At 39.0% G+C, this 14,988-nt stretch overlaps 1 protein-coding gene across 2 annotated transcripts in view; it reads right to left on the bottom strand.

Annotated features, from left to right (window-relative positions):
• The window catches only part of PDGFD (platelet derived growth factor D), a 227,292-nt gene extending 214,201 nt beyond the window's left edge, over positions 1 to 13,091 (bottom strand). For both annotated transcript variants that reach the window (XM_036862399.1, XM_036862400.1), the window contains exon 1: positions 12,625 to 13,091. In XM_036862399.1, the coding sequence (XP_036718294.1) occupies positions 12,625 to 12,748 (124 nt within the window). In that variant the 5' untranslated portion in view covers positions 12,749 to 13,091. The remainder of the gene's footprint in view (positions 1 to 12,624) is intronic.
• Between the last annotated feature and the right edge of the window lie 1,897 nt (positions 13,092 to 14,988).

Raw genomic sequence — 14,988 nt, 5'->3', positions numbered from 1 at the left:
GTTTACTGGCTTAAAACAACACACACTTATTCTCTTAGAATCCTGGAGGCCACAAGTGTGAAATCAGTTCAAAGAGCCAAAGTCAAGGTGTTGGCAGGGTCTTGCTCCTTCCGGATGCTCGAGTGGAGAATCTGTTCCTTGCATCTTCCAGCCTCTGGTGGCTGCTAGCGTTCCTTGGCTTGTGGTCGCAGCAGCACTCAAATCTCCATTTCTGTGGTCACATTGCCCTCTCTTCTGCCTGTGTCAAATCTCCCTAGGCCTCTCTCCCATAAGGGCATTTGTGATTGCATCAGGGCCCATTGAGATAATTCAGGATAATCTCACCTTTTCAAGATCCTAAGCTAAATCACATCTGCAGAGTCTTTGCCACAGAACATGGCAGTTAGGTACCAGAATTAGGACATGAGGGTCATTATTCAGCCTCATACAGACCCCAATACATAGTTTTCCAATCTGCCCTAAAGCATTCACTAAAAATGGTCATTTTTGTATACCACTTTGAAATTTTTGTTAAAGCTGAATGAACACAACCAAATGTTTTTAATGTGGAATTATGTGGCTATTGCACACCCATAACTGATTACTGCTCTGCATCTAGGTAGAGAGCTGCAGGTTTCATGTTCCTACACTTTTACATGCTCACCACTCTGCCCTGTGTCTCCTTAGGATCTCAGAAACTGCAACGTTCAGAGAAGATGACTTCTCACTTCTGATATCATAATAATGCTTTTGTCCCCCAAAGTAACTTATTTTTGATAAACCCATTCACCTGACAAGTAATGAGGAGTCTCCAGGGACTTACTGCAAGTCTAGAGTGGCCAACTAGCTGGCCATGCACTCAAAGGAAATTTGTCAACCAGTGGCTGTGCACATGCAACTGTTGTTCAGAAAATGATTTTCAACTAATCAATGTTTCTAAATTGGACATTCAGGAATTTTATACATGCAAACTAGATGAGTAAAGGGTACAAAGCAGTAAAATAGTCATGTATTTTCAACATATTTTAATTATACTTAAAATTTATTGAGGTCATATGGACTATAATAGTTATATATTCATGACAGATTAACATGATTTGTAGTTTATTCTTTTCAATGTATTTGGAAAATATAAAATTTCCCTAGTTGAACTGACATGCCCAACCAAGAGAGGGAGTAAAAAAAAAAAAAAAAGGATGCACAAAGCTGTCTTTTTTCTGCTGCCATCCAGTGGTCAAATAATCATAGTGCATATCACATGTTAAAAAGTCAAGTCTTCCTGAGTAGGTAAGTGAGCCCCTATATTTGTTTTTATGGTTCAGAAATATTTAGCCTAAAATCTAAAACCAAGAACGTATGACTCCCAGTTCTACAATTAAAAGTTACTTTTCTGCTCAAATCTTAATTGATATAATAATAGTAATAGTAATAACCAATAAAGGATTTGTCTTTCAATCTTCAAATAGTACTGTGCTCAACAACAGCTTAATCAATATCATTTTTTTCTGAACTAAATATTAGGATAGATGATTTACGGTTACAATTTGGTCAAAAGGACAGAGTATTTAAAAACAACAACAACAACAAAGTAACATGATGGCGGCACACAGATGGCCCTGTCTTGCCCTTTGTTTATTCCCATGAATACTTTATCTCATCAACTGAAGTATAAGCTTTAACAGAATAGAGAGTGTGCCCTAGGTTTAACTGTTTCTGCCTCAGTGTTTCATCCAGAGATTTCCATGTAGTCAGTACTCAATAAATATTTGTTGAACAAATGAGTAGTGTTTATGTTTATTGCAGTTGGCTCTGGTGAAAAGTAGTAAACTAAAGAATTGAATGAAAACAGTATAAAGCCACAGTGGCTCTTCCTGGGGTATTTAAATAATCTCCGCATATGCTGTACTTAAACTAAATTCCAAATAGCTCTCACACCATCTCTCTCTCTCTCTCTCCCTTTTTTTTAATTAGCAACTATCTAAACATCTCTTAATTCCATGTTTAGCAACTTCATCTATGGACTTTTTGTTTTCATAGGAAATGTATACTTTTTTAATTCCATTCAATAGCAACTCTCTTATTTAATCCTCAGTAAAATAGTGTGAACATGTTCTCTCTCTGTAGATAAATCTTTAAACAGAATGGAGATGCATTACTCTTTCCTTAGCTTTCCATAGTCAATCATCCTGACTGAACCTTAAGACTTGTTTCATGATCCTTAATTTATTTCTTTTTCTTTCTTTTGAACTTTTATTAAGTAGTGGGAACTTCACGTAGAAGTACTCAAATACTAATTCTGGAAAGGAAAGGTATACCAAAAAGGATTGATTCTAGTCAGAGTATGTGTGAGGTTTTTTTGGCCAGGGTGTGTGGGGGGATGTTGCGTGGGGGAGAAACAGTTGAAAATTCTCCACATTTCATTGATATTAGTCCAAAATTAACCCCAAAGTGTCATGCTTATGCCTAAGGCAGCAGTCTAAAAGTATATGTGATCTTGAAATTTTCAACTAAGTCATTTAGAAATGACCAATTCTTCACACCAAGCCACTGTCTATAATGGCTATGAAAGCACTTTGTCATGTTATAAGAACTCTAGGAATATCAGCTATTAGTATTATACACCCACAATCATGAATACCACTTTATTTTTTTTTTTGACTTTTTTTAATTTTTAATTTTTTATGCAATTTTTGAAGGTTACTTTTCATTTACAGTTATTACAAAATATTGGCTATATTCCCCATCTTGTGCAATACATCCTTCAGCCTATCTTACACCCAATAGTTTGTACCTCCCACTCCCCCACCCCTATATTGCCTCTCCCTCTTTCCCTGGTAACCATTAGCTTGTTCTCTATATCTGTGAGTCTGCTTCTTTTTCGTTATATTCACTAGTTTGTTGTATTTTTTAGATTCCACATATAAGTGGTATCATACAGTATTTATCTTTCTCTGTCTGACTTAATTTCACTTAGCCTAATGCCCTCCCGGTCCATCCATGTTGCTGCAAATGGCAAAATTTCGTTCTTTCTTATGGCTGAGTACTATTCCACTGTACATATACACCACATCTTCTTTATCCATTTATGTGTTGATAGACACTTAGGTTGTTGCCACATCTTTGCAATTATAAATAATGCTGCTATGAACAATGGGGTGCATGTATCTTTTTGAATTAGTGTTGGTGTTTTTTTCAGATATAAACCCAGGAGTGGAATTGCTGAGTCATATGGTAGTTCTATTTTTAGTTTTTTGAGCATCCTCCATACTGTTCTCCATAGTGGCTGCACCAATTTACATTCCCACCAACAGTGTACAAGGGTTCCCTTTTCTCCACATCCTTTTTTTTTTTTAACATCCTTATTGGAGTATAATTGCTTTACAATGGTGTGTTTGTTTCTGCTTTATAACAAAGTGAATCAGCTATACGTATACATATATCCTCATATCTCCTCCCTCTTGCGTCTCCCTCCCACCCTCCTTATCCCACCCCTCTAGGTGGTCACAAAGCACCGAGCTGATCTCCCTGTGCTATGTGGCTGCTTCCCACTAGCTATCTATTTTACATTTGGTAGTGTATATGTGTCCATGCCACTCTCTCACTTCGACCACTTACTTTTAAAACATGATAGCACATAGTTGATTACTTCATGTTCACTGTGCATGCATTTCATGCAAATGAGTGCTTCTCTATTACCTCCCTCCTCTAGATTTCATCCACATGGATATTGTACAAGCTCCTAAAGCTTAAAGTATCCACAAATTAATTTTCTATCTTCATGACCTTCCCTCATCTGTTCTTCCTCTTCTAATCCTTATCCTGTTCAATAATACAAACAGCCATCCAGACAATTAACAGAAACCTTACAGTCACCCTAGATTCAGAGTTTAAACATCCTTGCTCCCATTCATTTACAATCTGATAGGGCTCATGTGGCCCAAATATCAGTCATAAACAGAAGACAGTGATTGGTTGATTTACTGACTCTTCAAACCTTATTGAGGAGAAGTCCTACGTGCCAGGCAATGAAACAGACAATGAGGTGCACAGCTTCATTAAATATAACAAGTATGCTCACATCAGCAGATGGCAGATTTGTAAATAAATAAGCACCATGGAAACATTGGGAAAACAAAGGAGTAGCCAATTCTACCTAGGGAGGATTGGGAGTCAGAAAAGGCTACATAGGGTGGTGCAATTCCTGTCTAAAATGTGATACCTGGTCAGCACATTCACTCAATAGTTCATTCAAAAACAATTATGTTGTGTCTGGAAGAAAAACAACAAAAGGATTAATACTGCTAAGGAATTCACCATTGGATGAATAACCCAATATTTTAAAAAACTGATAATTTCACCCTGAGGCCTACTGAATTGGAGCATTTCCTTTAAGTGCCAGTGGGATCACCCATTGCAGACCTCAAGAAGTGAAATAAAAAGACAGATCAAAAGCTCAATAAACAGCAGAAGCAGTAAAAATAGATTTACACATCATTCACATATAAGTAGCAATTGATACTTTGGAAAAAACTAAGATCCTCTTGAGACTAACAGTGAGGAAAAGTGAGAAGATAAGGCTAAGGCCAGAGCCTTAAGGGCAGACATGAAGATGAAGACTCAGCCAAGGAGACAAAAAAATAAATAAGTAGAAGAGCACTCAATGATATAAGGGAAAATTTCTATGTGGTTATTCAATGTCATATTTCTATAGTATAAGTATTCTGTTTTTTAAATATTATAAGTTTATATATATGTATATGTACATATCTACCTCCAAAATGCTTCAATTGTAGAGCTTGATAGGTTATAATATGACATTATTTTTTAACTTTAAACATTGTTTCTTTTTATATTAACAAGATCCCAATTACATTCTAAGATTTTTCCTACTTCTTTCACTATTCATAATGGTTACAGGGACAGAACAAAACATAAGATACACTTTTTAAGCCTTTTCTAATCTTGTTTCTCCAAAGAACCTAAAATAAGTACTGTGTTAATTCTGGCTTTATTTCTATCACCATTTCAAACTTACATTTAGGAATAGTTAAGGCAAAGGAGGGGTAGTGTCAAACCAAAGGAAGAGATCATTTCAAGAATGATCACAAAGGAGGCTACAGATCACAGTGACCTCACCCAGAGTGGTAGGGATGACTTCAAACTGCAATGGGTAAGGGAAACAAGAAGTAGAGACAGTAAGGCATGGTGAGACCGAAGAAGTTTATATGGTGATAAAATGAAGAAAAACATTAAAACAAATTATATATGTTGTGGGAGAATGCAAAGACACTTAAACATATGTGTGGGCTAACAGGATGGAGACAATAAGAAGAGAAAGTTTAAATACAGGAGAGTAGTAAACTCTGTGGGTTTAGGGCATGGGTTTGAAGGAGTCAGAAAGAGGCGGAATCCTGCACAGGAGAGAGACCAAGAGCACAACACCCTCATGCACGACTGAACAGAGTCTAATTTATAAGAGCACTGCTGCCTCCCTGATCCCGACATAGTATTAACACTAATACCAGTTTTACACTGTTGTTGTTGTTTAGCAGCTACATCATTTGTTGAAGCATAAGCTGTGTTCAACTAAACCAGTTAGAAGATAAAGATATAGACATATCTCTATCTATCTATCTATCTATCTATCTATCTATCTATCATTCTATCTCTCTATCTAGCATAGCATAAACTGAAGTTAATTCAAGTTATTCCATTCTGTAATTATGCAGTTGTTTTTATTTTCTAACCAAAGAACTAGATTTTGCATTTATCCCTGTTGAATTTCGTTCTGATAGGATCAACCCATCATTTCAACCTAAGAGCATGTAGATTCTCTAATTCAGCAGTCAGCAAACTACAGCCTGCAGGCCCACTGCCTGTTTTTGTAAATAAAGTTTTATTGGAACACAGCCACACACATTCATTTATGGAATTCCTATGGCTGCTCTCATGCTATAATGGCAGAGTTGAATAGTTGCAACAGAGACCTCATGACTTTAGGAAAGCCTAAAATATTTACTATCTGGCCCTTTACAGAAAAAATCAGCCAAACTCTATCTAATTCAACCTGTTAACTATTTTTTCCAGATAAAGTATGCAAGTAAATGTGTTTTCTGTGTCTTCATTCAAGTTATTCAGAATCCTGAACCCAATAGGGTCTAATCCAAAATGCAGATAAAAATTCCTGTTCACCTCCCTCTTGGCTAACACAAATCGATTAGTTATCACTAAAAGAATGATAATAACAGTCCATGATTATCCAGACTATAATTTTTCTTTTCCACAAGGTTGTCATAGTAAGCATTGTCAATTTTCTGGTTGAAATCCATATATACATAAGCTAATACCACTTCCAGTTTATGATCCTGGTAAACCTATTAAACATACAATCTAAACTTTCCTTTAAGACTCAAGAACATCCTCTAAAATCATCAGTTTTACTGGGCTGTAATATAGTACTTCCCTGGTGACATACGGAAAGAGGTTAGAGACCATTGGGGCTGCTATAACAAAATTCTACAGATTGAGTGGCTTAAAACTACATATGTATTTCTTAGAGTCTTAGAGGCTGGGAAGTCCAGCAGATTCCATGTTTTTTTGCTGTCTCCTCATGTGGTGGAAGAGGTGAGGATATCTCTGGGGTCTCTTTTATGAGGGTGCTAATCTCATTCATGAGGGCCCTGCTCTCATGATTCTAATCAACTTCCAAGGGCTCCACTTCCTAAGATCATCACACTGGGGGTTGGGATTTTGACATACAAATTTTGGGGGGACACAAATAAATATTCAGTCCATTGCAAGCTGGAGCTATTCTCACCTGATTCAATAAGAAGCCTAAGCCAGCTGTGCTTGCTCAGGTCTTATGAATGCTTTTTGAAGCCTGAAAAAAGTAAGAGGAAGCAGGAAAACTACTAGCTGTCACTTCTCAATGCTAATAGTGTGAATATATCGAACCAGTCCTGTTCTCTATTCTAACACCATGCTCTTGCTGTGCTGTGGACAGGGAAACCACATATGCAAGTGAGATAGAACTACATGGAAAGTAAAGGAAAAGGGTATATAAGTGTCTACCACAGGAACTTTATGACCTCATTTATACACGTTGTGACACTGATTTGGCCTTTAAGTAGATCTGTTGCACATATATTAGTTCATTTGGTTGCATTTTACATAGCTGAAGCTGCTGAATAGTGAAATTCTGAAAAAGTAGGCTCTTGCTATAGAGCTTATTAAATGTTTCAGCAAAATGCAGAGCTTAGCAGCAGCTTCTCACATCGGATCTGAAATGACTTGTTCAAAACTAACACAGCATATTCAACCCATTCTCAGAGCCCACACTCAAGAACTGTCACTGAGCTCCCTCAGTCCAAAGGAGGCATGCTAGATTTCAAATTTCAAAAGTCAAGAGTCCTAACATACAAGGTTTCAAATCACGTTTGGCTCATATTTATAGGCAAAGCACTGCACCCAAAACTGTCCGTCTTTATAAACACTCTACAAAAAGTGCTCAAGTAAAAAACCCCAAACTTGGGAAAAGATCACTCTTCATAATGAAGGACAGCTCATGTGCTATGACCTCCCTGTCTGCACACGGCACAAATCACAAAAAACACAGTATTAATCTATTAAAATTAAAGCTAATAAATGAATGTCAGCTTATCAGGGTGAAGAGCAAAGATATATTACTATATTCATCATCAATGCTTGTAAGAAACAAGGCATGCTTCATTCTTATTCTGAAAAAAAAATTCTTGGAAGGAAATATTTCTTCCTGTCTGTGCCCTTTTGCACTTTAGTGTCTCACGGGCTTATTCCTTTATTTAGGACTTACATTTGGTCCTAAAATACTATATGGGGAGTCAGAACATTTTTGCTGCAGCATTTGTCTTGGATTCTTTCCTTTTGCTACTGTATATCATCCCCCTGTAGCTTTTTGCTGAAACTGTCCTTCACGTAAAAGTTATATAAAAAAGTCCCTTTCAAAATTGCATAAATTCTGAAATGTAAAACTTTGAAATAACTTAAAATGTTGTCAAACACTAACCAGGTTACCTCTGTGATTTACATTACCCTAATGAGACCTCAGATCCAGTTAATAAAATCCAATATCTGGCATGCTGCGCTGCAGAGGGGCTTCCAGGGTGAGGGGACCTCAGTGATATCCAGGCACTGGGCACTTTAAATTTAGAAATTTTGAACTAGGCTCCTATTTTAATACAAGAAGAATTTTATTAAAATGTTCAGCTAATGCCTTTTTACACTAATATCATTTCAGCGAAGAAAGTTCAAGAGTAAGTTCCAGAAGGAAGATGATTTGCATCATGACTCAGCTCTCAAGGACAGAGACATAAATGTCTATATCCTCCAGACTCTCAGAATGACAGGATTCTCTGAGACCACATATGCTCAGGAGTCCCATGTAAGTGACTCTGGGGACATTGCTCCATTGTTTGACATTGCTCCATTGTTAGCACTTTAATAAACAATAAAGGTTTGCTTTCATTTGCTGAAAGGGAAAAATCCTGTATTCAAAAATCACTGTCATTCAATGAACACACAATGGTTATTAGTATAACTCACAACCTTATGGCATCTTCCACTATACACTGTGGAGATATCTGGCTAAACTCACCTCTTTAAAAGAACTTCTATTAAGTAATATAACCTATGGTGGCAAGTCAAAGCCATGTTGCATTTAAAATATGTAATCTCCATTACGCTCTGTAGCCTTAATACACTTAGAGTTGAACAGAAAAATATAAATACAGAAGAACCTCAGGTTTAGACACTAATGTGATTCTTAGCTTTCAGACACTTTAAAACTAATTTGTTTAAATTACCCTCTGTTTTATTTTTGCCTTTCCTTTAAGCTCTGATCTTTGCACCAAAGTCAGTGTGCTGTCATCAATGAGGACAATAGAAACTGATGTTATTTAAGAAATAAGCTGGACCACTTAAAAAAGCATCTCAGACCACAATTACTAAAACTGCAGGCCAATCACAAGATAATGATAATAGACAATAGACAATTCAAGTCCTGGCATACTAAACAACAAAACAGAACTATATTCAGAATAATTTACCACCAACACCTGTACTTTCTGAAAGCAAAAAAGGGTCAAGAAAATGAAGAGTGCATCTGTAATCTTAACCCCATAAGCAGGAAGTTCTATCTAGTTAGATTTAAAAATAAGTAAGCAATACTGTCAGTTAATTGCTACCTTCACACTTCTTGATTCACACTCTGAGAAATACCAGTTGTGGCCAGTTATTATAACAAAAGCACCAACTGCACAGGCACTAAAATAAAAATATGTAGATGCTATTGCTAAAGGAAGATTTTCTCTGTGCTAAGAGTTGGATCAGGAATGGGTTTCAAAAGTAAATCAGTTTGAGAAAGAATAACAAATATGATATAAGGAAGCATAAATACTCAATTAAGCACTGCAAACTGTTATATTTTAATTCTTCTTGGCTATAGAACCTATTAGTTTCCTCCTGGAGACAGGGACCAAATTCAACCACCCTCTTCCTTGGGTCACCTTTTGTCATTCTGCAAGTGCTGGCAAGGGCTCTACAGACATCCCTTTTAGAACAAGAACATAATGTGATGAAGAGTTCTGAAAGGCCAGGAGACTGCAACAGAGCAGCCTCCTACACTGGGTAGAAGGAGACTATCATTTACCAACCTTCACACTCTATCTCCAATTCATTTCTTAACTACTTCAGTTACCTGGAGCTATTAGGTACTGGGAGACCAAAAATCAAGATTTTGTATCAGGCTGGATAGGATCCAACATACCTCATGCCAAGAACAGGGGATTCCTGTCATCATTCTTCCTTTCTTAACCCCAACATTAGGCAGCAGCTAACAGGGTCAGCAGAGACAAAACGATGGCCCTCAAGTGTAAAGACAGTTCCGTCATTAGATAATGGTTTCGAAACCCCTAGTAAGGGCCATATCTAATCTTTTGTTAGACTTCCTACAATTTGTAATCTGAGGGCCAGGTCTTCTAAGGACCCTAAATTAATGTTTGGAAACTTTTATCTTCTATCTTCCCCTTATTGTATTCTCTGTTTATGTCCTCTGCAAACTTATACCCTGTCTTAATCAGATCAAGAGTATTGTCCCCTTTATTGAGCCATTAAGGAACTTTGAGAGAGCAAGTTTAAAATGTCTGGAATCAGAAAAAGGGTTTAATTTAATAAGTTATTACTTTCTCTCATCAGCTCAATTGTTGCCATTAAAATTTCCCAGTGGATGTCTAAACTTTTTCAAAGACCCTTTATTCTTACTCTCTCACCAAAACTCTACAACAGTGTTTCTCAACCTTTTCTTCATATCATCACTCCCCTGGTTAAGAAGCCTTTTTAGACATTCTTTTTTTTCTAATCACATCTGCTCCCTATGAATTGCTAATACTACAGATGTACTGAATATCTGTTTATATGTACTGACTCTTTGGAGGACCACAAACCATTGTAATTTCTAAGACTCTTTTTCACCTCCTAAGATCCAACTGCTTTCCTTTGGGGCAATGTTACCATTTTTAGAGAATGTCTCTCTTTAACTAGAATAAGCTGCCTTTTGAAAATTCCCCCAACTAAAAGTTCATTATGAGTGTTAATTATTTTTACTCTGTATACAACAACTTTCTTTTAATCCAACTACCTTTCCCCCTTTCCTAGCCTTGTTTATAAATGAGGTTGACACTGAGTTAAGTACTGAGCAATCTGAACTAATCAAAGTGTGTGTGTGTATGTGTGCTGTAACTGCATAACAGCTCTAGCTAAAATATGAAGAAATAAATCCAGGGTAGTTTTCAAATTTTACTAAAATAAAGCATTAGCACTTCTCGTATAGACTAGATAGATGTACAGAGTTTTAACAGCAAAAAGTAAAATGAGATTATTCTTTTCCAAAAAACAGAGATATGAGCTGCGTGACTTGGTTTTAGTCAGAATCTTGGGTTAATGGGCAATGGTTACATACTTTTGATTTTCTGTCCTTGATTTCTTGTAACTCATACTTGGGAAGCTAAGGATTACAAAATTACCGCTATGAAGTCATACAAATTATAAATGGCCTTTTACTCTATGTAGCTGAAAGGGCACATTAAGTGCAAACATTAACAAATCTAAAAACTCAGTGAGTAGAAGATTGTCCCTGGTGGAAACATTAATGAGTGAAACAAAGCTATGAAAGTTTAGTCTTGAGCCTAAACCTTTTTTTTAAAATTAATAAGATAATTTTGTGCTTACACTAAGATGAAGAGTTATCAAAAATGCACTGCTAGCATATTTTACACAAAATACTGTGATAAGGTAATTCTATAAATACAGGGTGACCTTCTGCCTGGAGGTTACTCTGTGCCTTCTCTGTACCCCCTCCACTTCAGATGACTTTAGCACACTGAAACACACAGCATACTTGCCACCAGAAAATATAATAAAGTTTTTGTTTGTTTGTTTCAAAGCACAGAAGCCTTTCAGTGATGTCCAAATTAAGGACATACCAAGAGAGAAACTGATAAGAAAATAAGAAGGCTAATACGTAATTACCAGAGGTCAAATGTTGCCAGCTCCAAGAGTGAAGCCATTAAGAATAGCTTGGTGATCTCCTTAGGAGATCTGTTAGAACTTTAAGCAAGCAGAAGGAAAGAAAGATATTTTTGATGAAGGGAAACAAAACAAACACAAAAACCTATGGGTCAGTTCAGGTAGATGGCGGAAACAGCTGCAAATTATTGGCAACATCAGCTGTACTTGAGAATTCAGGAATAAATCAGACCTTGGTGGAGGCCCAGAAAGTCAATAAACGCAATTAAAATCGCTGGGATCCAATGACCCAGGTGTCCTCCATAGTAAAGGAAAACAAACAAGCCTGCTTGGGACCTTGCTTAGGAGAGCTGTTTAAAGAGCTTTGCTTCTTGCAAACAGTTGGAAAGAATTCTATGCAAGACAACTAATAGCAGAAGCCAGGTCCCCCTGGGATACAGATAAAACTCCAAAAGGCATTTTTCTCCCAGACTCTGAGTTTCTGAGCCACGCTGAACTCCACTGGAAAAATCACTCTGGGGATGAAAAGGGCAACATACTGCACACCGCAGTCTCCTCAACATAAATAATACATAAATAAGTTGTCACTCTGTTCCAGCTATCATTTCCTCTGAAATGAATCATTCCCTTTCCCCACACTTAAGAAAAATAAAAATAAATCACCCAGAGAAAGCCACTCTTGAGTCCCTCCACCTATCACAAATGCCCCATCTATCCGTGTTTCCAGTCCAAAAGGTTAAGAGCCTGACCGTGTTGCGGCGCAGCCTGCAACTTTCTTCAACTCTGGGGATCCTAGCATCAGTTGACTGTTGGACACCAAAATGACTTCTCTAGGGTCAGGGAGATGAGCCACCTGACCTATCCGATCCCCTCAGGCACGCGTCCCACACCCCTCTGTCCATTCCCGAAGAAGGGGCTCTCTCGGGACTGGAGACAGGACCCGACCCCTCTTCCCCCTCCCCCCTCCACCCACCCATACACACAACCAAGGTTCATATGAAAGACTGAAAAGGGGTGTGGGACAACAATGATGACAACAAAAAATGTGATTACTTAATTAAAAAAAATAAAATCTGAGTCTCTTACCATCTCGCCTGAGGTTGGCGTTGCGCAAAGCTTTGATGGATGCGCTCTGCGGAGTTGCAGAAGTGTCCCGGTAGCTGCAAAAGTTTGAGCAGACTAGCGTGTAGACAAGGATGAGCCGGTGCATTGGGATCAGCGACCTAGGGACAGCGTCGCTCCAAGAAAAAGCCGGGACAGGCTCCCAGGACCACGCCGCGCTCTGGACCCCACGCTCGCCCTGCGCTAGCCCGGGCCGCCCCGCCGTGCTAGTCGCCGAGCTCTCCCCAAACTTCCTGCATGCTGAACTTTCCGCGCGCGGGTGGCGGCCGCACTTCCTTGTGGTGCTGAGAGTTGATAAATGGTGACGGGACAAACAACAGGTTGACGTTTGTTCGCCCCCTCCGGTGGCCGGCAGCTGCAACACAGGCTGCAGGGGGCGGGTGGCGCGGCGTCCCGGGCGGGCGAGCAGAGAAGCCGCGTCCTCGGCCCCAGCGGCGGCGGCGGCCCCTGAGCTGCGCGCACTCGGGCTCCCAGCCGCGGCGCGCGCACAAGGCTGCCTGGGTCCGGCCGAAGCCCGCTCTGCCACTGAGCGCGCCCAGTGTGACCGTAGGACGCAACTCTTCCCACCACTCTGGGCTTAACCCTAGAGGGTAGACCAGAGGGACAGCGAGGAACAAGGAACAGTGTGGCCGGGAGGAAGTGGGAGAGGGTAGAATCCCCAAACTTCTCCAGAGGTGATGGGCTCCTCCACCCATAAGACATGGCTCCTGCTTGGGTGATGGTGGGGTTTGGGGAGGAGGGCTGGAGTTGGAAGTTTGTCGTTTACAATAATCAAGATCAGATTCTACTCAGTCAAGATTTTACTAAGTGAAAAAGTGGAAGAGCTCAATAGTAAATGAGCTTGTTTCTGAGCTTCCTTTGAGCTCCAGTAGGTGTGACCTTGGCCAAGTCAAGGTTAATTTCTCAGGGAGAAACACAGCCTGTCCTTCCTATCTCACAGGGCCCTAGGTATGAGAGGTGCGTGTGACCAAGTGTACAGTAAATCCTCAAGGGTGTTGGTATATGTCCCACCCCCACCCCCTGAAAAGTAGAAGGGTCTAGAAGTTGGGTGGGGTTGAGCCAGGACAGACAGGAAAGTTGAAGAAGTTGAGGGGGGATTGTGTTGTATTCGTGGTCCACAAAAAGAGGCAGGGAACATCCAGGACTTTGGGCCTCCCTACTCTGAGTGTCTGGAAGCTCGGAGGTCCAGAGGAACTGCCTCTGGATTCCAAGAACTTCTAGATCATGCCTCTACCTCCCAGGGGTAGGGGACTATATATGGAACAGGAGCGAATCAAGACTCTGCTGCTCACTAGCCTTGTCACCTTAAGTCATTTGACCTTTTGAGCCTCAGTTTCTTAACTTAAAAAAGGTGAGTAGTCATTCTTTAGTTTGTATGGTTGTGGTGAGAATTATATGAAATAACTTTAGTATTTTGCTTTGTTTGTAGCTGAATCCAACTCCAGATTTACATAATTTCTCAGCTGCTCAAGGAAGAGACATTTTCCAGTCTCTTTTAGGCCTTTCAGCTCCTGAAAGTCTGGGGTATGAGAATATCTCTGTATATGATATATAGAGAGAGCTGGAAGCCCTGAGAAGCCTAGGAAATTCAGGAAAATTTAGACTTGAGATTACACCATCCAAGGCTGACTAATACATGTGTTCTTTCTACATACTCAAAAATTAATGTGGTTTACCTCTTGGCATTTTTGTCTAAAACAGTGTTACAAACTGCATGTTTGTGCATTGTGAAATAAATTACAAGACCAGCATTATTTTTTTTTAACTGACTTTATTTTTTTAGAGCAGTTTTAGGTTCACTGCAAAATTGAGAGGAAGGTCCAGAGATTTCCCATGTGCCCTCTGCCCCCACATATGCATGGTCTTCCCCATTATCAAATCCCCCACCAGAGTGGTACATTTGTTACGACTGATGAACCTGCATTTATGGTACACTCTTGGTTACATATGGTACACATAAAGATTACATTACAGCTCACTCTTGGTGTTGCACATTCTGTGGGTTTCGACAAATATAAAATGGCGTATTTGCCGTTAAATATTGCATATTTGCCAATATTCATACCATATTCATCATTGTGGTATCATACAGAGTACTTTTACTGCTCTAAAAATCCTCTGCTGCAGCATTATTTTTTAAATAAATATAAATAGAATGAAATACAATAGCTTTTAATTATCAGATTGTTTCATGACTATTTTGTTTCAAACACACACAAGCACAGGGATGTAAAAGGTATTTCCATCAAGCCTGATCAAAAAGTTTGTAAGTCACTGGGAAAAGAGGTCTCAAAATATAATCAGTCCCTGGAAGAGGCACCGATGAGG

Source organism: Balaenoptera musculus, chromosome 8 (genome assembly GCF_009873245.2).
Source record: "Balaenoptera musculus isolate JJ_BM4_2016_0621 chromosome 8, mBalMus1.pri.v3, whole genome shotgun sequence".
Taxonomy (NCBI): Eukaryota; Metazoa; Chordata; class Mammalia; order Artiodactyla; family Balaenopteridae; genus Balaenoptera; species Balaenoptera musculus.
This window is presented reverse-complemented; position numbering and strand designations above follow the sequence as displayed.